Below are 26,857 nucleotides of genomic sequence, written 5' to 3'. Positions count from 1 at the left end.
TGCCGGCCCCTTCTTCTCTACTTATCTGTTTCTTTGATTATTTTTTTTTCTTTCATTTTTATATAGTTCAAAATTCTGTTGTTTTTATTCTTATCTTCTGCTTATTTTCTCCCATTATAAGCGTGTTGAACAGTCAACTTGCAGCCTAGCAGCTTTTTTAATTTCTTTTTATAATGCAATGACCATGTTTTTTGGTTTTCTCAGCACCTGCACACAGAATTTTTAGAGATCAAGCCGTTTAAATTTGCTGTTGAGGGATTTTGGGGTTTGTTGGATATTGTGGAATCTTGATTTGTTGTAACTCATAACTGAATTGTGGTGAAAATTGGGGTTTATTGATTGAATTGTGTGTAAAGTTGGAGTCTTTTTTGGTTTTGTTTGTTGATGTATCAAGGATTTGTTGTGGGGTTTGGATTCTTGGTGTTTGATTGTTGTTTTTATGGTAAAAAGGTGGAGTCTTTTGGTGGTGTAGTTGGTGAATCAAAGGGTTTATAGAAATTGGATTCATAGTTCTTTTTCTGGTATAAAGTTGGAATCTTTTTGGTGGTGTAGTTAACGAATCAAAGGGTTTATAGAAATTGGATTCTTGGTGTTTGATACTTGATAGTTGTTCTTTTTCTGAAGTTGTAGTTTGTGCAAAAAGTTGGGAGTCTTTTGGAGTTGTAGTTAGTGCATCAAGTGTTTATGGGTTGTTGGTTGTTCTTTATGTAGTTGAATTTTGGAATGGAAATTTGGAATTGTATTTGAGTGGCTGTTCTACTGAATTGGGTTGTTTTGACTTTGGGGTTCCATGGTTATGGGGAAAAGATTGATTTTTGCAAAGGCTGATCTCTGGGGTTTGTAGTTTTGCAACAGCAGGGGAAGGTTTCCGGTTGGGTTTTCGTTGATTGATTATGGGTGGTGTTTGTGGAAAACCTTCCTCGCCCGTGCAGAATAGGCGGGACAGACAGAAGAGGAGTGAATTTACTAAAGGGACAACTGTGGCATCACGCCCACTACGAGCTGTTTCTTCAAAGAGAGAGGAAAGTTTCAGGGTGAATGACAAGTTGGTAACTGGTGATGTGAAGCTTGGGTTGGTAGATAGGAAGTCTAATGGATCAAGAAAGGTCAGGGATGATCATTATGAGCAGATAAAGGAAAAGCTTGGACTCATTGTGAATGGTTGTCCTGTAAACGGAGTCGTCCCAAAAGCCTTGGAAGGGGAGCTGATTGCTGCAGGATGGCCTTCTTGGCTTAGTTCAGTGGCTGGTGAAGCTATTAATGGATGGCTTCCTCGCAAGGTTGATACTTTCGAGAAATTAGACAAGGTACAATTCTGTAGGCATTCTTTATGGGTGATTAATTTGTCAATTTAGATTGGACAGCAATCAAAATTGTATTTTATAAGGCCCATAATCATAGTAATTAATTCTACCTCCCTTTCATTTTATATGGTGGTGTTTGATTTTGTTTTAATTTTTTTTTAATTGGGGGTAGGAGAAGAGGAAATGGGGAAGGGGATTGCAAGGTAGAGAATGAAACTCTCACCAACAAGGTGAAGGTTCACGTAGTCAACTATCAATCAACTGAGCTAATAATATTCCCCGTGGTGTTTGATTTTGTCGCAGTTTAAAATTTTAATTGACTTGTGCATTATACTAGTGACAGTGGAAAAATGTTCAAGTAATTTAGTTTGATAGAGAAAACATTCAATTGAAAGTTTGAAATTTGATCTATTAAAGAAGGTTATACCGAATGAGATATGTAGTTCAACTTTCCTATGCACTTCAACTCATACACATAAAAGTACTATATGCGCTTATGAATTTTTGAAAGTTACGGAAGTTATATGTAACAACAAATCCAGTATTATCCCACAGGTGGATCTGGGGAGGGTAGTGTGTACACTGACCTTACCCTTAACTATAATGTTTTGATTTAGAAATTAGTGTAAAATATATCATATTTATTTGTGATTCCTGTGGCAATATTTCCCTCCCTTTTCTATTTCCTCTAAGGGGCGTTAATTTTCTTATCCAATGTGTTCCGAAGTTGTTAGTTAAGTTAATTTTCTTTGCTAATATGTTCAAAAGTTGTGAGTTAAGGTTTTATGGTTATTGTCTGATAGATTCTTGTTTCTGCAGATTGGCCAAGGGACTTATAGTAGTGTATACAAGGCTCGTGACCTAATTAACAATAAACTAGTTGCACTCAAAAGAGTGCGGTTTGATAATATGGATATTGAAAGTGTCAAATTTATGGCAAGGGAGATAGTCATTTTGCGTAAGCTTGATCATCCGAATATTATCAAATTGGAAGGCTTGGTTGCATCACGATCATCTTGCAGTTTGTACCTTGTTTTTGAGTATATGGAACATGATCTCACTGGATTGGCATCTCTTCCTGATAACAAATTTACCGAACCACAGGTGCTTTTCTTGGCATCCTTCATTATGCTTTATTTTGTAGTTTTATACTAATGACTTAGCCATCTCAGCTTTTTAATCGCTTAAGAAGCTTATTCTGACTTTTTTATTTTGTCTTTTATAGATGAAATGCTATATGCATCAACTTCTTAGTGGACTTGATCATTGCCATAGTCGGGGTGTTTTGCATCGGGACATTAAAGGTTCAAATCTTCTGATCGACAATAAAGGTATCTTGAAGATTGCAGATTTTGGCTTAGCAACCTTTTTCGATCCACACCAAAGTGTTCCTTTGACAAGCCGTGTTGTGACTCTTTGGTATCGACCACCCGAGCTCTTACTTGGAGCAAGTCACTACGGAGTCGCTGTAGATTTGTGGAGTACTGGCTGCATACTTGGAGAGTTATATGCTGGCAAGCCCATTATGCCTGGAAGAACAGAGGTATAAAACAGATTATCAATGTACTTTTTTGATAACTTGTCCATGATACTCATTGGTAAAATATTATTTCCCCCCTCCTCCATTTTGGAGATGTTACTACAATTTGAGAAGTAAATAAACATCTAGGATTTAAAAATGAAGAAGGTGGAGTTCACAAGCAGGAGTCGATCTCAGAACTAAATTTTGGGGTACACTCAGTTTGTTTAACATGACTGGTGGACTTGTAAGATTCCAGTTAGATTAAAGGTTTATATTGACCTTTGCTGAGTCGCCAACTTGTTCTTACACTCTAATAATAGCTGTTTCTTGTTTTGATGTCAAATACTGCAGCCAAAGAGAAAATATTGTTCTATTTACGAAATAAATCCATTTTGGGGGTAAGGAAAATGTAAAGGTTGTAATTTCCACCTAAGGGTCAATGAAGTGGGTTGAGAACCATGAAGTCTCACTTTCAAATCCCAACAGAGACAAAAGCACAAGGTGATTTCTTACCATCTGTCCCAACTTTGGTGGAATTAGTCAAGGTGCGCAAAAGTTGGCCCGAACACCAAGGTTATAAAAAAGAATAGAACAAAGTAAAAAAATCTTAAGGTTGTAATTCAGAACCGGGCACCACTTTCTAAAATAATACTGTACAAAACAACTCAAAACCTACTATTACATTGGCCAATATGATTGGATTGCATCTTACAGTCAAATATCACCACATCCAGTTGACTGCCTCCATGATCTTATCATCTTCATTATTTCCTATTTCATTTCATATTTTCTTCTCCGTTTTATGTTGATTTTGCCAAAAAGGTGCTGTTAGTTCATTATTGTGTTCGCCTCCTTTAAGGTTGTCCTTCATTGTTAAGATGCCCGAGGTATTAATTTTCTTGTGTTTTGGTGACTGATGGTGAGATCTTGGAGATAGCTTATGAAGCCGCAACTTAGACATTTACCTATTTGTGCATTAACCTTAATTTTATGACGTACTTTTTACTTTTTGGTGCTCAAATCCTCGTCAGCTGAAAATTTCTCTCTCTTCTTTTTGATTGAGATTATACCTAATTAAGTTTACCTGTGTGTTTCTCCTGTGTTGGGACTTTAATTTTTACATCTTAGATAAATGAACTTTTTTCTCCTTGTAGGTGGAACAGCTGCATAAGATTTTTAAGCTTTGTGGTTCACCATCAGAGAATTATTGGAAAAAAGAAAAATTATATCATTCAACAGCATTTAAACCATTACATCCTTACAGACGGCGTCTTGGGGAAACATTTAAGGATTTTCCTCCATCTGCTGTGAGGTTGATGGACACATTACTTTCTATAGATCCTGAACTTAGGGGAACAGCTGTCAGTGCTCTGGAGAGTGAGGTCAGTTTGTCATTTCTTTGTCCGTCTGTTTCTGCCATCAATCTTAGTTTGATGCTTTGTAGTTTAGTTCGTAAAAAATGGTCAAACAAAACTGAAGGCTGAATCCTGCATGCCTATGGTCGAACGACATGCAGGTTTGAGTCCTAATAGTGACAAACATCAAAGAGGGAATTGGAGCCAATTTGTTTCTAGGAGTATCTTTGCGATTATTTTGATCTCTGTTCTATTAAGCACAAGATAATATTAGATTGTTGCTTCTGAAATTGTATCTGATAAGTCTGCACTAGGTGATATCTCGAACAGATCTGTATATATAAACAAATACGGATGCTATCATTGAATTATTTCGGAGATATTAGATCTTTTTGGGACAGACTAAAAAGAAAAGTGTGACACAAAATAGGATGCATGGAGTACCTCACGAGCTTTTATGTCGAAAATTTGAAATTTGAATAAGTGGTAGTAGCATAGTTCAGGGTAGTTGGAGGTATATTGTTTCATTAAAGTGATATTCGGGAAGAATTGTCTCATTTTGTCCGTCCGAGTCATTCAGTGTCATATCATTATTTTAAGGTTAATCTCATTAATATTTGCATAATAAAGTTGCAAAACCATTTTCCTGATTAACAAAGTTGTAACCATACAGTTCTTCACCACAAAGCCACTGCCTTGTGATCCTTCAAGTTTGCCAAAGTACCCTCCCAGCAAGGAAATTGATGCAAAACTGCGGGATGAAGAAGCTCGAAGGTAAGTAATTTCTAGATATCCACATTTCTTGTGAGGAACTAGAACTTTGTTATTTTTGCTTTACTTTAGTCTTTCTCGTGATGTGAGCTAATGTTTTTCAGTTATATATCGAGAAGCTTCTTCGTCATTTTTAAAAATGTGTAGAAGTGTGCAACAGTTGTATTTTCCAGTGGCACTTCCTTTGTTGCTTTTCTAGCTTGCTTGCACAGAGGAACTAGAACTTTATTTGTTTTTGCATAACTTTGGTCTTTCTCGTAATGTGAGCTAATGTTTTTCAATTATATTGAGAAGCTTCTTCGTCGTTTTAAAAATGTGTACAAGTGTGCAAATAGTTGTTTCATTTCCGTGAAATAAGATTTTCCATATTAGGTGCTGGAGGATATGTGATAATAGTTGCCTGAATTGTTTCTGCAGACAAGGAGCTGCAGGAGTGAAGAACCAATTTGATGAAGGGCATATGAGAGGATCAAAAGAAGCTCGAGCAGTTCCAGCACCTGATGCTAACGCCGAGTTGGCAAGGTCAATGCAGGTACTTATGTGGGGCCTGATTGTTTTAGTATCCCTGTTGATGCAAGTTTACATGAAGTCAGATCCTATAGACCAAATGAATCAGATAGTCACGATTCTTCAATTTTTCCTGTTCTAATTCAAGAGGTTAGTTAGATGGTTACAATTCTGCCATGAATTGTGAAGTTCTTCCACCTTCAAGCTGAACTTACAGTTCCCCAAAAAATGTATTGTGGAGAAAAGGAATATTGAGAATTCATTTAGTCGACACCTATTACGGTAGATTTGAGACATAGTAATTGATGATGTGGAAAATGAAATGTGTAAAGATCCTCTTTCTTGACGTAAAGCTTAGCCTTTTCTTGATAAAGATGCACCAATAGCCATATTTGTCTGCAAATGCTTTTTCTCGTACTCAAGTTATCAATTATATGATCCAGACACTGTTTTGTTCGTTTCAATTAATACTCGTACCTTGTAACAGAGGAGGCAGAGCAGTTCAAATCCTAAGAGCCGATCTGAGCACTTCTATCCCTCTAAAGAAGCTCATTGCGGTTTTCCAATTGATCAACATAAACCATTACAACCAAGCGAAGAAAAAGGCGGAAATCACTTGGAGAATCATTCAGAGAGATTTTCTCATTCAGGACCTCTAGCTCCAGGATTTGGGTGGGCAAAATCCGGGAAGAAATATGATCATGATATTTCTGTTGGTTCCAATAGAGCCGACTTATCCAAGTTTTCTACTTTAGTAGCATCTAGGTCAGTTATCACTGGTGATGCTCGAGATCGCTTTGTTGCTTCACAGCTAGAATCTGGCCGTCAAGTAGAAAGACCAGTACACTTGCTTGACGAACATCCAAGGAAGCAGGATTGGAAGCGTCAGATGCAAAACCATGCTAGTTCTCGTCAACTTGACAATGGAAGGGCTAGTATTAAAGAACAAAATCTGGTAAGTATTATAAACATCATAACTCGTCAAATTTTAAGTGTATTGATTATTGAGACAATTCGTTTTTGCCATATTTCACGTACAAGATGATTTAGAACAAGCTACTGAAACTCACGCCTCAAGTATAGATAAACTTACTCGCTATGGTACCAAAAATGTTTGCTTACACAGCTGACCCTTGACTGTTTCCTATTTGGTTTAACCATCTAGTATTCGGAACTTACTGGTATGACTAAGTTCAGATGTGCACTGCGTAAGATCCATTTAAGGGGAAAACACTCTTTCACAGGAATTTCTACATTCCTGGGCTTGAACACGGAACCTTTTGTTAAAGGGTTGAGGGATCCCATCCACCTCGCGATGGTCCCTTACGTATATATACATTCAGTAATAACATTTTGGTTCCACATTAGCTTTCTTGTTATGGAATTCTGGGATTCTTATCTAGTTCTTTATTTTTTTGGTCTATGTAGCATGGCCATGCCCATGGTCACAAGGGAAACACAATCCATTTCTCAGGTCCACTGCTTGTTCAACCAAATAAAGTGGATCAAATGCTTAAAGAGCACGATCGTCGTATCCAGGAAGCTGCACGACGAGCAAGGCTCGAGAAGGCAAGAGCAGGCAAAGGCCAAGCTCAAGGGATGCCAAGAACAACCAATTCTTTTTACGTTACTAGTCTGGGATCGCGCTAGTTTGAGAATTATATATACAGTTCTATGTACAGTTCTTGAAGTAATTGTTATTGTTATTTATAGGAAATTCAGTTAAGATGAATATAGCCAAAATAATTATGTGGTCTTTTACAAGAATAGGTAAAACTTGTTTATGCAAATATTTTTTCTTCTTTTAGTCATTTGCTTCAATTAAATTCACGGCCTTTTATCTTCAATGGAACAAAATTGATAAAAATGATATTACTGACAATAACGCATTCAATGGAATTTCACAAATGGAGTATGTAGATAGTAGAGAGTTAGGCCTCATTTGGGTCTGAATTTGAACGCATGTCAGGATCTGAGTGCTTGTTTGAAATGTGAAATTAGGTCTTATGCCTAACTTATAGGCTAAAAGATAAGCTCAAATGAAGGAGGATTGCCCAAGCCTTATAAGGGGTCCACCCATCTCATTGACCATCGATGTGAGACTTTTGTCATTCTTTAACACCCCATACTCCACCTCATGCATAGTGCTTAGCATCTGGTCACCTCACGCACGGTGCTTAGCATGTGGTGGGTGGACAATTTTGATTTTGGGGGCCCCAACATCGGGTGAGACGGGCCCTGCTATGATACCATGTGAAATTAGGTCTTAGGCCTAACTCACACCCCAAAAGCTAGCTCAAAAGGAGGAGGATTGCTCAAACCTTATAAGGAGTCCACCCATCTCATTAACCATCGATGTGGACTTTGTCATTCTTTAACACCCCACCTCACGCCTAGTGTTTAGCATCTGGTGTGTGAGTTAGACCTAAGATCTAGTTTCACATGATATTAGAGCAAGACCCGTCTCACCCGATGTTGGGGCCCCCAAAATCAAAATTGCCCACGAAGCAGATGCTAAGCACTGAGTGTGAGGTAGAATGTTAAAGAATGACAAAAGTCCCACATCGGCGGTTACTGAGATGAGTGGACTCCTTATAAGGCTTGGACAATTCTCTTTCCTTTGAGCCAGCTTTTGGGGTGTGACTTAGCTGAATATTTAGATGTAGTTTCTATGTCTGAACATTAAATCATTACCAATTATATCAAGAAAAGTTATAATCCAAACCAAGAATACCTCTTTCAAAAAGTAGTTTCAAGAATAAAATTATAACCTACCTCCTAAAAAGACAATTAATTTGTTTTCTCAAGAAACAAAGATAGCTTCTTCTAAAGAAGTTTTGACAACAAACGAATTGTGACAAGAAGAGCTCTTCATAAATATCAATGCACTCAAGAATATTGTATTTATTAAAAATATTATATAAATACTTGTAAAACATTATGAAAACTTACTTATTCAAAAGAAAAAAAAGTATTTTGGTTGGAAAATGAGAGGAAGAAACTTGAAACTTGTCCAAAAGGGAAGCAAGGAAGAAAGAGAATCTGATTATGAAAGAACTCTTAATATTTTTTAGTACTTGATTCATTCAGACTCATTCAGACCATGATTAAGAGTTTTTTTTAAATAAAGAAACAAATGGACTTAATTGAATAAATTTTAATAATTAAAATTCAGATCTAAAAATCAAACGCACTTAATGAGCTAAATATAAATGATCAAGATACAAACCTCCATTAAATGCAAACAAATGAGGCGTTAGCATGCTAACCCTTGCCTCGAGGAGGTAAATCAGAATCCAAAACAGGTAAAGAACATTAAGGATACATAGTGTAGATTAAAGAACTCCAGGTAATTAATTGAGAACTCGATCTCAAAGTAGGATCAGAGAACTTTGAAGTAATCAATGGTGAAAAAGAAAATTTTATTAACATTCATGTGAAATCAACAAAATAAAATAAAATAAATAGAACTTTAATTAAATAATAAAAATCATATTTATTAAATATATAGCTTCATGGTCCAACAGTAGAATATTACCGTGTGACATTACAGACCCGTGTTTACTGCGTTCAATTCTCGACTAATGCAATTTGCGAAACTCTCATTAGACTAAAGATCTGAAAGTGACGTGTTCGATCCTTATTCAATGTATGTTTTCTTTGCTTTTCTTGATTTAGTTTTATTTATTTCCTCATTTTTATAATATTAGGAATTGTACGTTTGTGTATCATTATAATACAAAATACTCAATCAACTATATACGTATATGTATAGTATAAATTTAAGTGCTCGCACGGATGCAATATATGTTACTTTTCAGTCTCAATTTATGTGATACAAATGGATTTAAAGAGTTAACTTACTTTTTATTACGTATTTTTTTTTGAAAATGTTTTAAGTTGTTAATTTGTTGCGATTTTATATCATTTTCAAAAAAATAAATATTATTTTTCATGTTCAAATTTATGTGACACATGAAATTAGGAGAGTGAACCAAATTTCTTATATGATTTTTAAGTATTTTCACTTGTTAAATATTGTGATTTATAGTATTGTTTATCCAACTTTCAATAGTATATGTTGTTCCATTTATTCAAATTCACTTGGCATGGATATAATTGCAAGAAATATTTTAAGTTGTTATTTTGATTTATAGTACTTTTAATGTCATTCTAAATATATAATAAAATATTTTAAGTTGTTTTTAATAGTTGTGTGTTTGTGGCTTCTTATTAGATAGTAAAATATTTTAAGTTGAATTGTGATTTATAGTGTATTTTATATAATTATCAAATTTATAATAAAATATTTTAACTTGTTAATTAAAATGATTTATAGTATCTTAATCGATATTTTCGATTAAACGATAAATTAAAAAAAAATAAGATAAATAAATTTAAATAAAAAGGACAATAATAAATTTTGAAAAATATTTAAGTATGTAACATTTTTCTGATAGCACATAAATCCAACAAGTTCACTTACCATTAAAAACAATTTCAATGTGGATTTATGATCAAATAAATTTCAATATTCAAATTTCTTTCTCACTCTAAAGACAAAAGCTTTTCATTTCTTAATTATATATTTTATTGAATACAATATTATAAATGAAGTAATTAACATTTTCAAAAGTTCATTTGCCACGAAATGAAAGTGAAAGAAGCTCTGATACATAAATTAGCTATAGGGTCGTGTAAAAATCGAATTAATAAATAAATTAAATTGAAAAATATGTTATTGATTTTATAGTTATTGGGTTAACAGATTTTAAATAATTTTATTAAGAAAAGTTATCGGGTTATAGGTTCGATTTTGATTTTTTAGATAAATTGATAATCAATTAAGACAATAGTAATTTGCTACTTTATCTGTACATAAATATTAAATGTTAAGTTCAATATTTTACTAGTTACTGTCTTTGCCTTTAGTCTACAATTTTTAAGCTCACGACTTCATATTATACAAAATGTCAAAATCTAAAGTAAGAATCCTATTGCTCTTTTTTTTTTCTTTGCACTTGTATGATTTTATTTTTTTTCATGTTAGCTATTACTATTTCTATTTTATAAGCATTTATAATTTTACATAATTGTCTTGCTGTGTCAAATTATTGAAGAAGTCATTTTTTGTTTTACAAGCATTTTCTTATTGTTGAAATCGAATCGCTAAGAATCAAAATTGATAAATCGAAAACCAACAAAAAAAATATCTTATTAATTTAGTTATTGATTAGTGTATTTCAAAACTGTAATTAATAAATTAAATCGATAATATATAAAATTGAATCGAATCAATCGATGCATAATGGTTAACCCATTACAATAAAAATACATATATTATTTGGCTAGGAAAGAGGCATGTCACAAACACCTGCTTTCCTAGCTGCTCATATGTAGTAGAATAATAAATATATACTTGTTTAGTTTCAGCTCATGTGAAAATATTCACTTTTTAATTTGTTGCAAAAGAAATAAATGATAACTTCCTAAATTTAGCAATAATTTTATTAATTTGACACAATTTTTTCTTTTTATTCTCGTTGGTAAGTTTTTATAAAAATATATATCATGAAAATTGAAATATTTGTATATAAGTACGGGTATAGATGAGTCATTTTCATAACGAGGGGTATATCAACTCTAAGTGACAAAATTGAGGGGTATATCAGACTTTTTCCCCTTGATTGCATAAACTAATACGACGAGAGCATCTGGAGTCAAAAATATAATCCGAATAATCCCAAGGGCTACAAATTAAAGGTTGCAAGATACGACAAAAGAGGATTACGTTGCTCAAATTGTAAGTACTCCAACTCTAAAGTTATTAAGTTCAGGTCACCAAGATAGCATATCTCCCGAGAAAACAAAAGGATTGTGGCACTACCAAAAACATAGGTTTTTTCCACCATGAATCAATGAGAAAATTATGTTTTAAAACATTGTTTCCTGTCATTTCCGATCGAACCAACTCATTGAAAGAAAGAAATTCTTACTTAAATACTAATTTTTTTTTTCAAAAAAAAATAGTGTGAAAATGTTGCTATTTTTTTTATTCTTTATTAATTCAATTAAAATATTTATTAAAATAACTACAAACATCTTTTTAAGTAATAAATTTCAATGAAATAATAGTAATTTTACAGTTGTGTGAATTGAATCACCAAGATTCATAAAATGGACGGAATCTTAAGGAATCTCCGTAAAAAGAAAAGAATAATAATGTTTTTTAAGCTTCATTATAACTTTTATTTATATATAAATAATTAAGAAGATAAGATCCAAGTGTTTCCCACTCATCACTAATTACTTAATCCTAATTAACATGCTTATAATTATCCAATTAGTACACTTAAGCCACTTAGCAAACTCATGAGTGACTAAGTCTGTCATTATTCTACTGGCTTTTCAGGTGGAAAGAGTTAAAAAAAGAATTAGTAGAAAATCTTTTACTGTTAATTATTTTCAGTTCTGGAAGTAATGCTGACATTGCAATCTCTTTTTATTTTCGTTTTTCACGAGCGTTTGGTTATTATATTATCTGTTTGCTAAAACTTTTATCATGAAATCTTTACTATTGTATTTTCGTTTCACGTTTTCTTTTTGAAATGTTTTGCTTATGTTGAAGATATATTAAAAACAAACATCTCTATCATCATAAGGTAGGAGTAAGGTTTGCATACACACTATTCTGCAGTCTGTTCAAATTCTAATAGTGAAATTATACGAAATATGTTATTGATGATGTTTGTTATAATTCGAACACTCATAGTAGGGTTCAACTAGATTTGAACTCGCTTCAAACAAATCATCGAAAAGGTAATATTTTCTCTAACAAAAATGAATTCATGCACTCAAAACTCAAATTCAAAATCTTTTTACGTATTACATCATAAAATATTTACATATTTCGTACAATATCAGAAAACGATAAATAGTTAGGTATTAATTGAGATGTTCGATATGAAACGTAAATCATCAAGGGTGTATTCCACATTAATTTTAGGAAAAAAGGATAAATATATCCTCGAACTATCGTAAATAGTATGCAGATATCCTCTATTATACTTTAGGGACATTGGTGCCCCTGCCGTTCAAAAAGTAGAGCATATATAATCTTTATACTAACGGACATACACGTATCATAATCTTATCCATCGATCCGACATTAGATCGTGGATAAGATTGTGTCACGACTCCCTATGTAGTCATCCGTTAGAGTGAAGGGCATTTACATTCTAGTTTTTCGACAGCAAGGGCGCCAATATTCCTAAAGTATGACGAAGGATATATTTGCTTACCATTTACGATAATTCAAAATATATTTATCTTTTTTCCCTTAATTCTATTATCCCCGCCCTCCAACATATTATAATTTATATCTTTACCCTTACCCCATAGCTTTCACTCCCAATACATTATGATATAATCTAAAGTATTATTAAATTCATTTGATCCGTTTAAATTTAGCTTACATTATCGTTCATTTGCGACTCCAAGGAAAACCTTATCTACCTTTTTCTTTTCTCTAATTTTTAATGTTGCTTTCATAAATGTGGACATAATAAGGCAACACATAGGATTAAGAGCGACAAATATAATTAATTAAATTTTTTTGATTGCTTCTTATCATCATAACCCACTTAATTAATTGTTGTTCATCATCTAAAGTCATTAAGTTTCCTTATTGGTTTAATATCTTGCAACTTGTTTCTTCACATTTTTGTTTTTTTCCACTTCATATCCAAAAAAAAATGTTATTTATTTATTTTCATTAATAATTAATAATGTTGGAAAGTGCTAATTTTTTAAATAATAACTTTAGGTGGAAAGTGCATAGTTAATTATCTTATAATTTTTAACTCTTTTTGACTATTGCTCACATCGTTTTATTCTAATTATTCTTTCAAACTCTAGGTTTGCATTAACACTTGATCCAGATAATAAATAAGCATAATTTACATAAGTAATCTAATTAATGAACACAAATATTAGCATACAAAACTATATAACTAGCTAGTGTGCTATGTTGAAATGAATAACTCTTGAATGAGTTTAAGTAGTATACTTAGTAAGCATAGGGAAAATATATATTTATATTTTAGGGTTCCCTAATAATATCTAAGCATAATCTCAAAATTAAAACAAGTTACTTGAATAAAAATGATTTTAGTGTAGCAATTTCTCACATTCAAATAACGACTAATCAACTAGATTTTCTCTAGTTTAACTTTATTGGGGGTTATATTTAGTTTTATAAGCTAGGAGTGTTAAATATGGCCCAAAATTTGATCGTCAGCTCCATTTCCCTAAAATTTTATGGATTGGACATAAGATAATTTTATATTGGTTTGTATTAGGGTTGGGTCAGGTCCCTAGTCAAGATCAAGGTCAAGTCTTAGGTCTCGAGTCCCTAGTCAGACTTGATTCCTGACTATTCTGTTGAGTCCCAAGTAGGGGTTGGATATCGAGTCTCGAGTCTTGGCTTTTGGGTCAAATGCAGGGTTTAGGTTTTGAGGTAGGCTCGGGGATTCAAGGGCGGACCCACATGTAAAGGTTAAGGGTGAACGTGCACTCGTTATCTTGAGAAACTGATAGAAAAAGAAATATAATAAAAAGTGCACCCTTAAAGAAGATTGATCTGCTCTTGGTCTGCTGGTAGAAGTGAGGACATACCTCCTTACAGACCCAAGTTTGATCCTCGTCAACAACTCTTTTTATTACAAAGTCAAGCGTCCATTAAGCTAAACTCTTTTTATTACAAAGTTAAGCGTCCATTAAGCATTGAAAATTTTGCTTCGTTTATGCTTAAATATTATTGGTGCACCCAGACTCTTCAAATTATGGGTTTGCCTCTGGGAGGATTAGGTCCCGGGTCATGACTAAGGTCGGGACAAATCAAGAGAATTGGGTCAGGCTCGATTCTCGAGTCTCATGTTCCAAGTTTCGGGTCAAGGCTTAATTCAAGGGTCTCGAGTTAGGATAAGTGGACTATTCAAAAAAATTGGATAGGTCATGACCCAACTAATAATTTTTTATCTATTTTAACCGACCTATTTTAGCTCAAGCTAAGTAGTTTTTCAACTGATTTTGTCTCAATCTATTTATTAACTCATTACATTTAACTTGCTAAATTCAACTCAATCCGTCTATTTAATACCATTCGATCAATAATACTTTGATAAGAATATGCTAAAGCATTTTATGGAACCCAGCTAGGAAAAAATAGAAACCGCTCACATGATGGTTGATGCTTCTAAGATACCAGTATCATAGTACTAATTAAATACATAATTAGTAACAAGTAGTACTATGTATTATAATAGCATATTTGAGTAGGTGAAATGAAGATTAGCTGGAAAAGTCATCACTCATTAAACCAAATAGAATATGCTAAAAGCATTTTTAATTAATTTATGGAATTAACAACCTAGGGTCCAGTTAGACAAAAAAAAGAGAGAAAAATAGAAGCCGCTCATCACACATACTAGTATGTAGTAGTATTAATTAACTAATTACTGCACGTACACCGTATTTCGATTTTTCACGTGACATATAAATTTAAAAACTAATTAAAATTAAATATATAATATATTTATTGCTAAAAATACAGTATTTACTGTTTTCCTCGTTATGTATTAGCATGGTTAAAGATTGAAGTTACATCTTTTTCATTATTATTGTAGAGGATATCACTGTAAATAATTTTTTTATGCAATGCAAATTATTTTTAGTTTACTAAACCAAACAATGTACTAATTTAATCTATGTATAATCAATACAAGTATAAGTAATACAAACATTACTAATACATTATATTTAGCATTATTATTATTCTTAATTTTTTTCTATTAGAATATACAAAAAAAGTTCTTATTAGAAGCGCATTCACTGTAGTAAAAATAACTTTTAGCGGTAATAAATATACACGTTAACAAAAAGTATTAAAATCATTTTCAATATTAATTAATCCTCACTTGATCTAATTTTACTATAAATTTTAACAACATTTGTTTAAATAAAATATAACTATCACTAACAATTGTCATTAATTAATTATCACGATATAATGACGTAACAGTAGTAAAATAATAAATATCAGAAGCTACTATTTCCTATATTCTTGACATTGTCCGAATCTTTCAAGAATAAACTCTATTATCACAAATTTCATGTCAAAAACTTTAATGGAAAATAAATCTATAGTTGTTTGGCCAAATATTACCATATATATCATACTATATAATAATAAGTTAATTAATCACATCCCATAATGATAACATGACAAATAAATACGGAGATGTGAAAGTTGATACCCAATATGTGCGTAGGATTATTCGTCCACGTGGATCAAGTGGGTCCCAATGTTGAGCTTTATAAGAACACAACTTCTTATCACAAAAAAAATATCATAGGGCAAAAATAAAAGGACTAATAGAATCGAACAAATAATTAATTTACTAGTATAGTTAAGATGGCCGCAAAGAATTCAGATGAACTCGAAGGCCTGTATGAGTTGACTTTTGGGTTTACAGATGAAGGGATCGAGTTTCAATCATGTGAAAATTCGTTAAAATCGAATATTAGTTATAGCAGCGAAGAAATACTGATGAACGAAGAGGAGGAGGATGAAAATGTTAACGATAGCGAAGAAAATAAAGCATTTTGGGCATCACAAGAAGAGCTTCTTAAGGTAAATTAAATCAAGTACTACACTTTTTTTTTTTTTGAATTACTATTTAATTAATTTGGTTTTTGTTGCTTACCAATTTTTTTTTTTTTTAGACAACATTGTGTAGGACAACTTCTTTTGAGTCAAAAGTTAGAAAAGCAACAAAAGAGGCTTTAAAAGAATTGAAATTCACAAGTTTCAAATGTAGCTGCCGGAAAATGGTATCCGATGGTTGCCGGAAATGTATGCAAAGAGAAATCTCCGATCGACTTACAAACGAAGGTTATAATTGCTTCATTTGCAAGTCTAAGTGGAAAAGCACACCCGAAATACCTTCAGGTATATTATTAAGTGACAGAATAACTTTACTGTCACAATCCACTGAGATTCAGTCCTTTAATATTATTTTTCTCAGGCACAAGGCCCAAGATGACGAAAAGTGCCCTAACTTTGATATGTTTATTGTTTTTCATTTTGAAAGGTGAATATACATACATTGAAGTGATGACAAACGCAAGTTCAGAAAAAGGTGAAATGAAGGTGATTATAGAATTAAATTTTCGAGGAGAATTCGAAATGGCACGAGCTAACGAAGGGTATAATCGTCTAGTTGAAAAATTGCCGGAAGTATACGTCGGAAAAATCGAAAGGCTTAGAAATTTAATAAAAATATTATGTTGTGCTTCTAAAAAATGCATGAAGGAAAAAAAAATGCATATGGCTCCATGGAGGAAGCACAAATACATGCAAGCTAAATATCTCGGCTCGCCGGAAATTAAGTCGGAGACAATTTTTCCGGTGAATAATCTCCGGCGGTTGCCAAGGCCAAGTGGTTCAATGCTCACTTTTGATTTGCTTGATAGCTTGACCCCGGCGATCAAAGTTATTTGATCACCGGGGTCAGATTTCTTTTACCTAGTACTAAGTATTAGAATATTCCTATTTTGCCCTTGGAATTCGGAATTATTAATTTTGCTCGTAAACTAGTGAGATATAATAGATATATATATATTATTATGGAATATTCCTATTGCATCCTTGTAAGTTATGGTTTATTTGAATTTAATTTTGTAAGAATTTTACTGAAGAAGTATAAATAATAATTTTTAGTAAATTAAATAAATTATTGTAGAATTTTGAACTCGAATCGTTAAGCCATCATATCAAACAGGCGAAAAGTTGAAGTATTTATTTGATTAAGCTAATTAAAAGAGATAAAAGTGATAAAAAAGAAGAAAAAAGTGAAAGGTAATTGATAAAGATATTAATTAAAGTTAGGAAGTGTTAGGTTATTTATTGATTAAATTTGTTAATTAATAGCAGAGTCAGAATTTTTGAATATTTCAAATATAAGAAAAAATCTATATGAAGAAACTAAAGTGATTCAATGATTTGACAAAATTACCTTATTTTATGGAAACCATCGTGTTATCCAAAAAAAAAAATTAACCTCACAAATTTGTTCATTTGTATGAATTTTTATTTGAAGAAATTTTTAGCATTTCAAATTTGTAAGGTTCATTTTAATTTGTATTTGAACTTCTTTTACGTTGTTGTTTTCTTTTCTATTATCTCCCCTTTGTAGGATTACTTTCGAGTCATTACTTTCTTGATTTTTTTCATTTCAAATATCGTTTTAATATTAAAAAAATTGTCTCAAATAATTGTCACTTAAAGAAATATAAAATTAAAATTGATAACTATTTTTAATCATGCCCTTAATATTAAAGAAGTACTATATACAATTTTTAAGAGAAAAAATCAATCCACATTTATTAGATAAGAATAACTTAGTAAAATATATTTTATATTTTTTTTTATTTTATAAGTGTACTCTGAGTGAAATATCGTTAAAATAGAACGAAAGGAGTACTATTTCTATGTCACTTCATCAATTGAAGGGTATTAGTACTACTTCAAACAAGAATATGGGGAGGATAAAGAGATCACTCACAAACAAGAACAAAGTTAGTTTGGGGCTAGGGTTTATTCAAATTTTTTTAATTAAAAAATTATACGATTTATATTTAATTAAAATTATTTTTATGTATATTTAATAGACGTTGGATCATCTTTTATCAATTCACATTTACTTTTTCATATTACAAACTCAATTACTATCGCAAAGTTTAAATATGTAAATGACTCTATATATTGAACAAGTTCAAAGTACATTTTGTGGAAGTCTTTTTTTTTATTTTTGATAAAAAAAATAAGACACACTATCAAACGTCACAAGGATAACGAGAGAATAAATTAATGTTGACAGAAAATATCATTTATCAATTAAATCTTCGAAAGTCATCATACAAAACAGGTGAAAAGTTGAAAAAAGAAAAATAAAATATCAAAAGCTTGTTCAATTAAGCTGATAGAAAGATGTAAAAGTGATCAAAAAAGTGATAAAAAAGTTAAGAAGATATTATCAATAGTCAATAGTAATAAATAAGTGGTAGGTTATTAATTGATGTTTATCCATGTGACCTTTACATTAAATTAAAAAAAAACGTAATCTGGAAAATGACAATACAAAAAGTTGAAAAAATTAAGAATACTGCATGTCATCGTATTAAATTGTTAACATCAACAAAAAATATATTGATTTTTTCTATGAACCATAACATTTTAGCTGGGTTGACAAGAACTACGAAAACTATGTATTTATTTTTAATCGAAATACAATAATAATATATTTAGTGAAAATTTTTATAAGTGAGAGTCTGAGCAATGTAGAGTATGTGTAAATTTTTTCTCCATCTTATAAAATAGTTAGAGAGATCATTTTTGAAAAATCATCGACTCAAGTGTAACACGTCATAATTATAAAAAGAAAAAATAATAGTAAATAAAATATAACAGTCTACAAATCGAGTCATCATATCTAAAGTACAAATATTCAATATAAACATTTTTTTAAAAAAAATGGAATAGTTTGTGCAAATTAAACATGAGGATTGGAGTATATCCACACACAAAAATTATCAGAGGAAGAGATCATTGGATAGGCTGAGCTGGCACCAAGTATCTGATGTCAGCACATATAATCATTCGACACGTGGAAAATTAAATTGGAAAAAAGTTGAAATGTGAAAATTTGTAAGATACAAAGTTTTTAATCGCAAATATTTACTATCTTAATGCAGCATATTACGATATTTCGATGTCTTACTGGAGTAACTACTCAATTGGTAAGATTGTATAGTTTTCACAAATTTTATATTTATGAGAAAACAACTTAAGAAATTCAAATTACACCAAATTACACGTAAAAAACTTCAACTTGTTTAATTTGATTTCAAATCATGTCCAAACGGGGCCCTCCGCCCCTAGTAACTCATGACGACGGAGAAAAGGGTCTTTCTTGCGTAAATTAGGAAATTCATAATTTTTTAACATTTTATTTCTAATTATCATAACCAGAGTAAGGATTTCAATTTATAACTATGAATTTTAGAATGATGATTTCAAGTGTTAATAAGTAGGTTCTAGATTTAATATTTATACCTATTAAATGAACTTTTCAAAACACAAATACATTATTTTAAGAAAAACTTTTGAGTTCTATTAAATACGTATTCAGACTTCTAGCTCTGATCATGATTTTAAGTGAAACCAAGGAAGGGAAAACTAGAAAAATGAATTGTGTTTTCAAGAAATTGAACTACTTGTTAAGTATCTTATTTGTAGTAGCCCATTAGTCAGGCCCAATTACATTGTCAACAATTTGATAAAGTGTATACATTCCTTTTGTGAATAAACAACAATAACATATTCAATGTAATCCCGCAAAAGTCAAGTCTTGAAAGGGTAGAATATACACAGAATATGTTCCCGATAGACCTTTTTTGTGTGAATTTGGTCCTAGTTTTCGACTTTAGAAGAGTTGATTGCAGCCTTGAAAATGGATTCATATGCATACTCAATACAAGATTTCAGCTTATTTGGATCAATAAAATCTTTCTCCACAACTATTGCAATTCTTAGCTTATCCACATAACTCACTATTGTCACTGAGCAACTCTGCAAAACAAACACACAATTACAAATGTATAATTTTCGATCATCTAGTTTACAAAATAGTCAATAAATGTATAGATTATGTATATTTATGTATAATGTGTATATCGCGCGCACACCTGTGGAGCACCAGTGACAACAAAATATAATCCTTTAACAGGATGATTAGCCAAAGCCATCTCTTCCACTGGCCCTATCATATTTGTTAATGCCATGCTTGTGTTCTTCAATGTCCCGTGAATAAATCGAGCTGTCGCCTGAAATTTTCAATTTATATGACATACTTTTCTATTGAATTAGCTCGTTTGAAAAGTTACGATATAATACTTCCCATTTACGCTTAATAAAAATCTTTTATAGACAAACAAATGTTATAATATGTTTAGCATTAAAAGTTCAAAAGTTTTAGAACTTGGGCCTGAATTTTTTTCCTTTATTTAAAAACAAATATTTTCAACATAATGTTTGGTTACACATTAGATTGAGTTTTATTAGTTTTGACTCACAAAACTCACTCTTTTTTCAAATAAAATGTTTGTCTAGATAAATCTTCAACTTTGACTTTGCATAATAGTTTTTTTTTTCAAATATCAAACAATCCATGCTTGAATTAGAGGCGTATTCAGAATTTTAAGATGATGGGTGCATTATTACGAAAAAGGTAAATCTAAGATATAAATTCATCCGGTTTAATCTCGTTTTGTCAAATAAAAGATTCAAATTTTCAACTTCTCTTAGAAAGTTGCACACAATCATCATCGCACGACATTATACGATACTTCAAGTGTGGGTTCACACATCTATATTTATATACTTTTTTTTAAAAAAAATATAACACTACTATATATGATTTCAGGAGGGGAGCATGGATTCACGTGAACCCAGTAACCCCAACCTGGATATGCCTCTGGTCTGAACGTCTACATAATGATACCAGTCATGCTATGACAAGACATACACACGTTTTTAATTCAAACTACGTCATATAAACTGAAACACATAAAAAAAAAATTAAAGAACATACCTCAGTACCTCTTAGCTTCCTCAATAAATCAAGCAATTTACCAGTAAGCCAAATAGATGCAGAGTTCCTTTTCCTTTCAATAATTCTATGAGCTTTTTGAATAAAATAAAGAGGATTATTACTTTTATTATTAGTTAATTTTGGTAATGATATAGGCAAAAATGTGAAATGATTTCCCCATGGCATATCAGAATTAGGTCTTATCATATCACTAACTGATTTATAACTTCCACCAAGTGCCCTTGTGTTGAATAAAACCAATGCACTACATTTTCCATTGCATGTTTCTTTATTTACTTCTTCCATATATAATCTTGTTCCATATATCACTATCCCTGTTATTACATCATTTATTGTCTGAAAAAAAAAATATATCGTTACATAATGTCACAATACATCAACAATTTGAAAGGATAAATCTTAGAGTACGAGATAGTGCTACGTCTACTATAAGAAGGCAGAGTAAATAATAAAATATGATGCAGCAATCACACTAAATCAGTCGTTATATGAAAATGAGATTTTTCATTGTTAGATAACGATAGATTTAAGTAACAATCAAAACAAACTATTTTATTTAACAGCATACTACAAGAAATAGGCTACAACCATCTAAACAAGATGCTACTAGTAGTTTGTCACTTGAGGTAATTAAAAATAATCTTACTTAATGGAGTAACATTGGTTGATAACCTAATAAACTGTATACTCCCTCCGTCCACAATTGTTTGGCAGGTATATTAAAAATAGATGTCTAAGACTAATTGTCAATTTAAACAATTAAGAAATAATTAGTCTTTTTTTTCAATTCTGCCCTTAATAATTACTTCATTTTGTTTAATTGAGAATTTATTTAGACTTTTGATATTCTTAATATAATAGGATTATATTAGTTAAATTATACCTTTTATTAAATTTTTATTGATGGGTGCATGATTTTATCCTGACAACAATTATGGACGAAAAAAGTAAGAAGTAACAATAAATACAACAAATTAAAGTAAATTAATTTCATTTCACTATCATGTACCTACTTATAAGACATCTTGTGTTAGACCATTAATGGATATATTTACTTTTTTTCTAGAAAGTACAAACACACATGTATGTAGTTCATTTGATTATCAGTACCTACGAAATTAATAATTTAAACTCTCTTTATTGTGCATATGTCTGAGGCAGATTCAGAATTTAAAATTTTAATTTTTTTAAAATTATTAAAATTTAAACTAAAGTTGCTGAATTTAATCGCACCTATAAGCTCTTCTTATTAATAAATGTATACAAAGATGTAATGAATACTTACCACGTTTAAATTGGCCTTAATTTGCTTGAGTCTATCGAGCGAAAATGTCTTAGTAACCAAGACAGGCGATCGGAACTCAACTCCGTCATCGCCGGAATGAATCGCCGTCCGATCATCTTCAATCAAAGTGCTCTTCAAAGTACTCCATCCAAAATCATACAATGTATTCACAATCCCTTTAAAAAATCGTGGTACGATTTTAAAATTACTAATATACCCTTTGTTTTTGTTCGAATTATTTAAATTCGATTTTTGGCGGGAAGGAAATGTTAGAGGAAGTGAAGGATTATCGACCCGTTGTAAACATGAAAGAAGTGCACCCATTAATGAATAACCATCTCCTAGTGAATGATGAAGTTTGAAAACTATATTTCCCGCTGCATCGCTCGTTGGATATTTAAATACGTGAATTTCCCATAGTGGTCGATTTTGCGAGAATTTTTCCGTTGCTAAGTTTGATATATAAGTGGAGAAGCATTCGTCGTAGAACTCGATTGGTTTTTGAGTTGGAAATATTGGTGTTTTAATATGGTCTTGATAGTTCACTTCTACTCGCTTCCATTTTTTTGTTCCTTTTTTGCCCGTTACCTATTTAGAGAAAATAAAATATATGATCAATAAAGGTAAAAAAAAATAATTATTTTTTACGTAGAAGATTTAAAATAATTTTTAATCTTCTTTACCACTCATACTAGAATGTTCGCGAAATTCAACCACTTATATATAACAAAGAAAAATTATATATGTTTATTTACTTATATACAATATAATTTTCGATCGAGAAAAATTTAGTTGAATACCCTTCATTTCATTTAGCTTCGCTCGTTATAATTGGATGTTGCATTTGTTATTAAATTGTAGGGAGAGTCTAATATTAATTTGAGTGTTACACTATTATTCAAATTTTCAATTGTAATAAATATTTAAAATTTTAGTTCTCTCAAGATCTTAAGCAAACATTAAAGCTATCGATGTCATTCAAAAAAAAAAAACATGTCAAGTAAATTTAATAATTTATATATAATATATAATTTTTTTTAAGGATTGCATCGCTGAGAAGTGCGTTTTAATTCCGCCTTTTAAATCATTCTTTTCATATGGATCATCTAAAAAATGATTTTTATCAGCTATAGCAAATTAAAAAAAAAACTTAGAAGTCAAAATGGGGGTGGGGGTGAGAGAGGGTATATATATATATATATACTCGTTTTGATCATGAGCTGACACAAAAACAAGAAAACGACTTTATCATATACATAAAAAGGCAAGAGAGAACTCACCATAATTGAGGAAAATCTTGGATTTATAGGCACAAATACATCTTTGAGTAAATTTATTGGAAGTGAATCTTCATATTCAATTGGAATTTTTGATTCCAATACAGCAATTACTGAGAGTGATAAATTGGAGCTATTTAAATATTGTGAACTTGGACTTGCTGGCTCAAATATTTCTTCTTCCATAGCTATCTCTATTTTCTTGATAAATATTATTTTTTAAAAAAATAACTACTTTGTAACACTTAGTTTAATTAGCATTTGGCATGTAAAGTGTTTGTATATATATAGACTAAGGCTATAAGAAAATCAATCCTCTTGCCTGAAATAATTAATAATGTTTGAGTTGAAAAAGTCTTTCTTGACTTGCTTAAAATTTTAGTTGTGATGGAGATATTTATTTGCTTGGATTGAACAAACATAAATAAACATTTTAAGTGATTTTCATATTGTCCCCTCAAATAGACGTGAGTAATGTAATAAATAGATAAATAACGATTTATATAGATGATTGTTTTCTTTTCAAACACATAAATTATATATTTTCTTTGTCTCTATTTACTTGTTCATATTTTCTTTTTTAGCTGTCTATATTTACTTGTTCGTTTTCACAAATTAAGAAAGGACTCATTTAAACTTTTTGAAAATTTTCAAATTTTAATTCATCATTTTTGAAACCATAATTAATAAGGGTAAAATTATAACTTACTATGCTAATTATTGTTATCTTAATATGTGTGTCATTTCTAAAGTGGACAACTTAGGGGTGTGCACTATTTGGTTTTAAAAAAAACAAATCAAATCAACGAATTCTAATTTGAATTGGTTTTTTGGATTCTTGTTTTGGTTTTGAATTTACAGTTTACTTTGTTTGGTTTTTTGGTTTGGTTTCGAATTTATAAAAATGATAACCGATAAAAACCGAATTATTATATATATATTTAGAATTAAGTTGAAATTAACCACTTTTGTCCCTTTTTAGTTATTTTCATTATGAATTAGTTTATTTTCTTATGTTTGGACATCTATAATTGATATACTTTTAAGTATTGTATTTTACGTTTTACTTGTGATTTATATTAAAAAGTATATTTAATGAATTCAATATTATACATATATATATATAATTTTTTAAAATTGTAAATATAACTTTGTTATGATTCTTATTATTGACAAAACCGATTAACCAAACCGAAAAAACCCAAACCAGAAAGAGAAAAACCAAACCAAATTTATTTTGGTTCGGATTAACCAAAAATCAAAAACTCAAACCGAATCGAAAAACCGAATGCACACCCCTGAGACAACTAAATAAGGACGAAGAGAGATTTTTCAAGTGAAAGTTCATGTTTAAACAGAATCAATATATCCACACAACTAATAACTTTCTAAGTACACTTTTAATTTCATTCAAATATTGCCTACCATTTGCATCATAACTTAATATGTATATTTATATTTGATGAATTTCTAAATATAATTCATAGCTTGAACAAAGTTAGGGATTGAGTTAGATCGAATTCGAATGTATTTTCTAACTTTGCCTCGTGTTTGAATATTGATATACAACAAATTATTTTGATCATAGCTAATAAAAATAAAAATATATTTAAGTTAATTGTAGTTAAATATAAAGTTTGGTGGAGTTAAAACACTTTATATATAGATAAAATTGAAACTTCTGCTAGGACTATTTAGAAATTATGGTTATCTAAAGTAGAATCTCGATATTGAGAAATCGATAATATAAATCTTCCCCACCTCTCACCAGTATTTTAACTACTAATATAAACATATTAATATTTACGTATTCAACTAAACTTAATATTTTGAATTGAGACACTTCATCTTCCCAAAGTAATTAAATGCAATAAGGACACTAGACTACTCTCGTGGTCTAAACATAGCTGAAATATTGGACAAGTATGACTTTTTCATTAATCCTATTTAATTTTGGCTGCAAAAATTCTTTCTCATCTCTTTTTATAAATAGCTGAATTATAATATTGTCATTTTATAAAATTTATATATTAATTAATATATTTTACTTATTATATTTTTGATAGAATAGTTAATTAATTGTGAAATATATTTATCATTTATAAAATTGACTTAAATAAACCGTAAATAAGAATATAAGGGTAAATTATATTTTTTTAATACAAATATAAAGTAAAAATGTGATGTATAAAATGGGCCGAAGGGAATAATTGAATAGTATAGTTAGGTGGGTGATTTTGATTGATTACCAAAGTGTCTCCACAATTATTATTTAAAATGTACGTGGTTACTAATTATTCCCATATTTCTTATGGCTATACTTATGGTATAACCTTTATAGTGCCCCATGAAAATGAAAGCTTGAGAACTAATTATTATGGAAAAATTGAAGTTTTAAAATATTATATTTGGAGTTGATTTGAGATAATAATTTGAAGTAATTTTGGATTAAAAACATATTATTGAAAGTATTATGGAATAAGTAATAAATGATTTTCAGAAATTTAATTACAATTATCGAAAAATTTTTAGAAAATCATCAAGACTTGTGGTCCAATATCGATTATAAAACAAACTTTTGCGACTAAAAAGATTGTCGCAATGTCAAATAAGAAATCCTCATAGGAATTTATTATTATCCCTCGCAAGTTTTACAAATTTTCAAAATTTCTCATTTTCGCGCATCACATTAATGTATCTCGCGCATCCGATTAGTATATTATGTATAAAACGTATCTCACGCATCAGATTAGTGTATCTCGCGCATCAAATTAATGAATTTCCAAGCGTGTTCTAAAAGATTACTAAAACATACTTCTCTATTTCATATTACTTAACATACTTCTTAAGAAAGCTACTATTTTATACAGTTATTTAATACTATGTTAATACAAAAAGTAATTGAAGTCTTTTGATTTGTTGAAATGAATAAATAAAATGAAACATCTAACTTTTTTTTAGGGGGGCCAAAATAAAATAAAATGGAGTGGTAAAAGGGTGTTTAAAAGTGGAAACGTGCACCACTAAATGTAATAAATCAACTTCTTAATTTCGTTACGCAATCACCTTAATTTATAATTCAACTTTACAACTAACACTCAT

At 30.6% G+C, this 26,857-nt stretch overlaps 3 protein-coding genes across 3 annotated transcripts; 2 read left to right on the top strand and 1 right to left on the bottom strand.

Annotated features, from left to right (window-relative positions):
- LOC107026126 (probable serine/threonine-protein kinase At1g54610) lies at positions 1-7,285 on the top strand. The gene is made up of 8 exons (XM_015226983.2): positions 1-1,307; positions 2,124-2,408; positions 2,530-2,847; positions 3,981-4,208; positions 4,855-4,955; positions 5,370-5,484; positions 5,947-6,414; positions 6,888-7,285. The coding sequence occupies exons 1-8, from the start codon at positions 894-896 to the stop codon at positions 7,107-7,109; spliced, it is 2,151 nt and encodes a 716-aa protein (XP_015082469.1). The 5' UTR covers positions 1-893; the 3' UTR covers positions 7,110-7,285.
- An 8,575-nt stretch (positions 7,286-15,860) lies between these two features.
- Positions 15,861-17,213, top strand: LOC107025439. Its single transcript, XM_015226225.2, has 3 exons — positions 15,861-16,152; positions 16,245-16,470; positions 16,613-17,213. Exons 1-3 carry the CDS (start codon positions 15,934-15,936, stop codon positions 17,020-17,022), a joined length of 855 nt encoding a protein of 284 aa, XP_015081711.1. The 5' UTR covers positions 15,861-15,933; the 3' UTR covers positions 17,023-17,213.
- A 2,536-nt stretch (positions 17,214-19,749) lies between these two features.
- LOC107024431 (O-acyltransferase WSD1-like) lies at positions 19,750-24,029 on the bottom strand. The gene is made up of 5 exons (XM_015225413.2): positions 23,759-24,029; positions 22,479-23,066; positions 21,173-21,529; positions 20,268-20,405; positions 19,750-20,151 (listed from the first exon to the last, which is right to left on the bottom strand). Exons 1-5 carry the CDS (start codon positions 23,939-23,941, stop codon positions 19,993-19,995), a joined length of 1,425 nt encoding a protein of 474 aa, XP_015080899.1. The 5' UTR covers positions 23,942-24,029; the 3' UTR covers positions 19,750-19,992.
- Between the last annotated feature and the right edge of the window lie 2,828 nt (positions 24,030-26,857).

The sequence above is a fragment of the Solanum pennellii genome, chromosome 7, assembly GCF_001406875.1.
Source record: "Solanum pennellii chromosome 7, SPENNV200".
NCBI classification, from domain to species: Eukaryota; Viridiplantae; Streptophyta; class Magnoliopsida; order Solanales; family Solanaceae; genus Solanum; species Solanum pennellii.
This window is presented reverse-complemented; position numbering and strand designations above follow the sequence as displayed.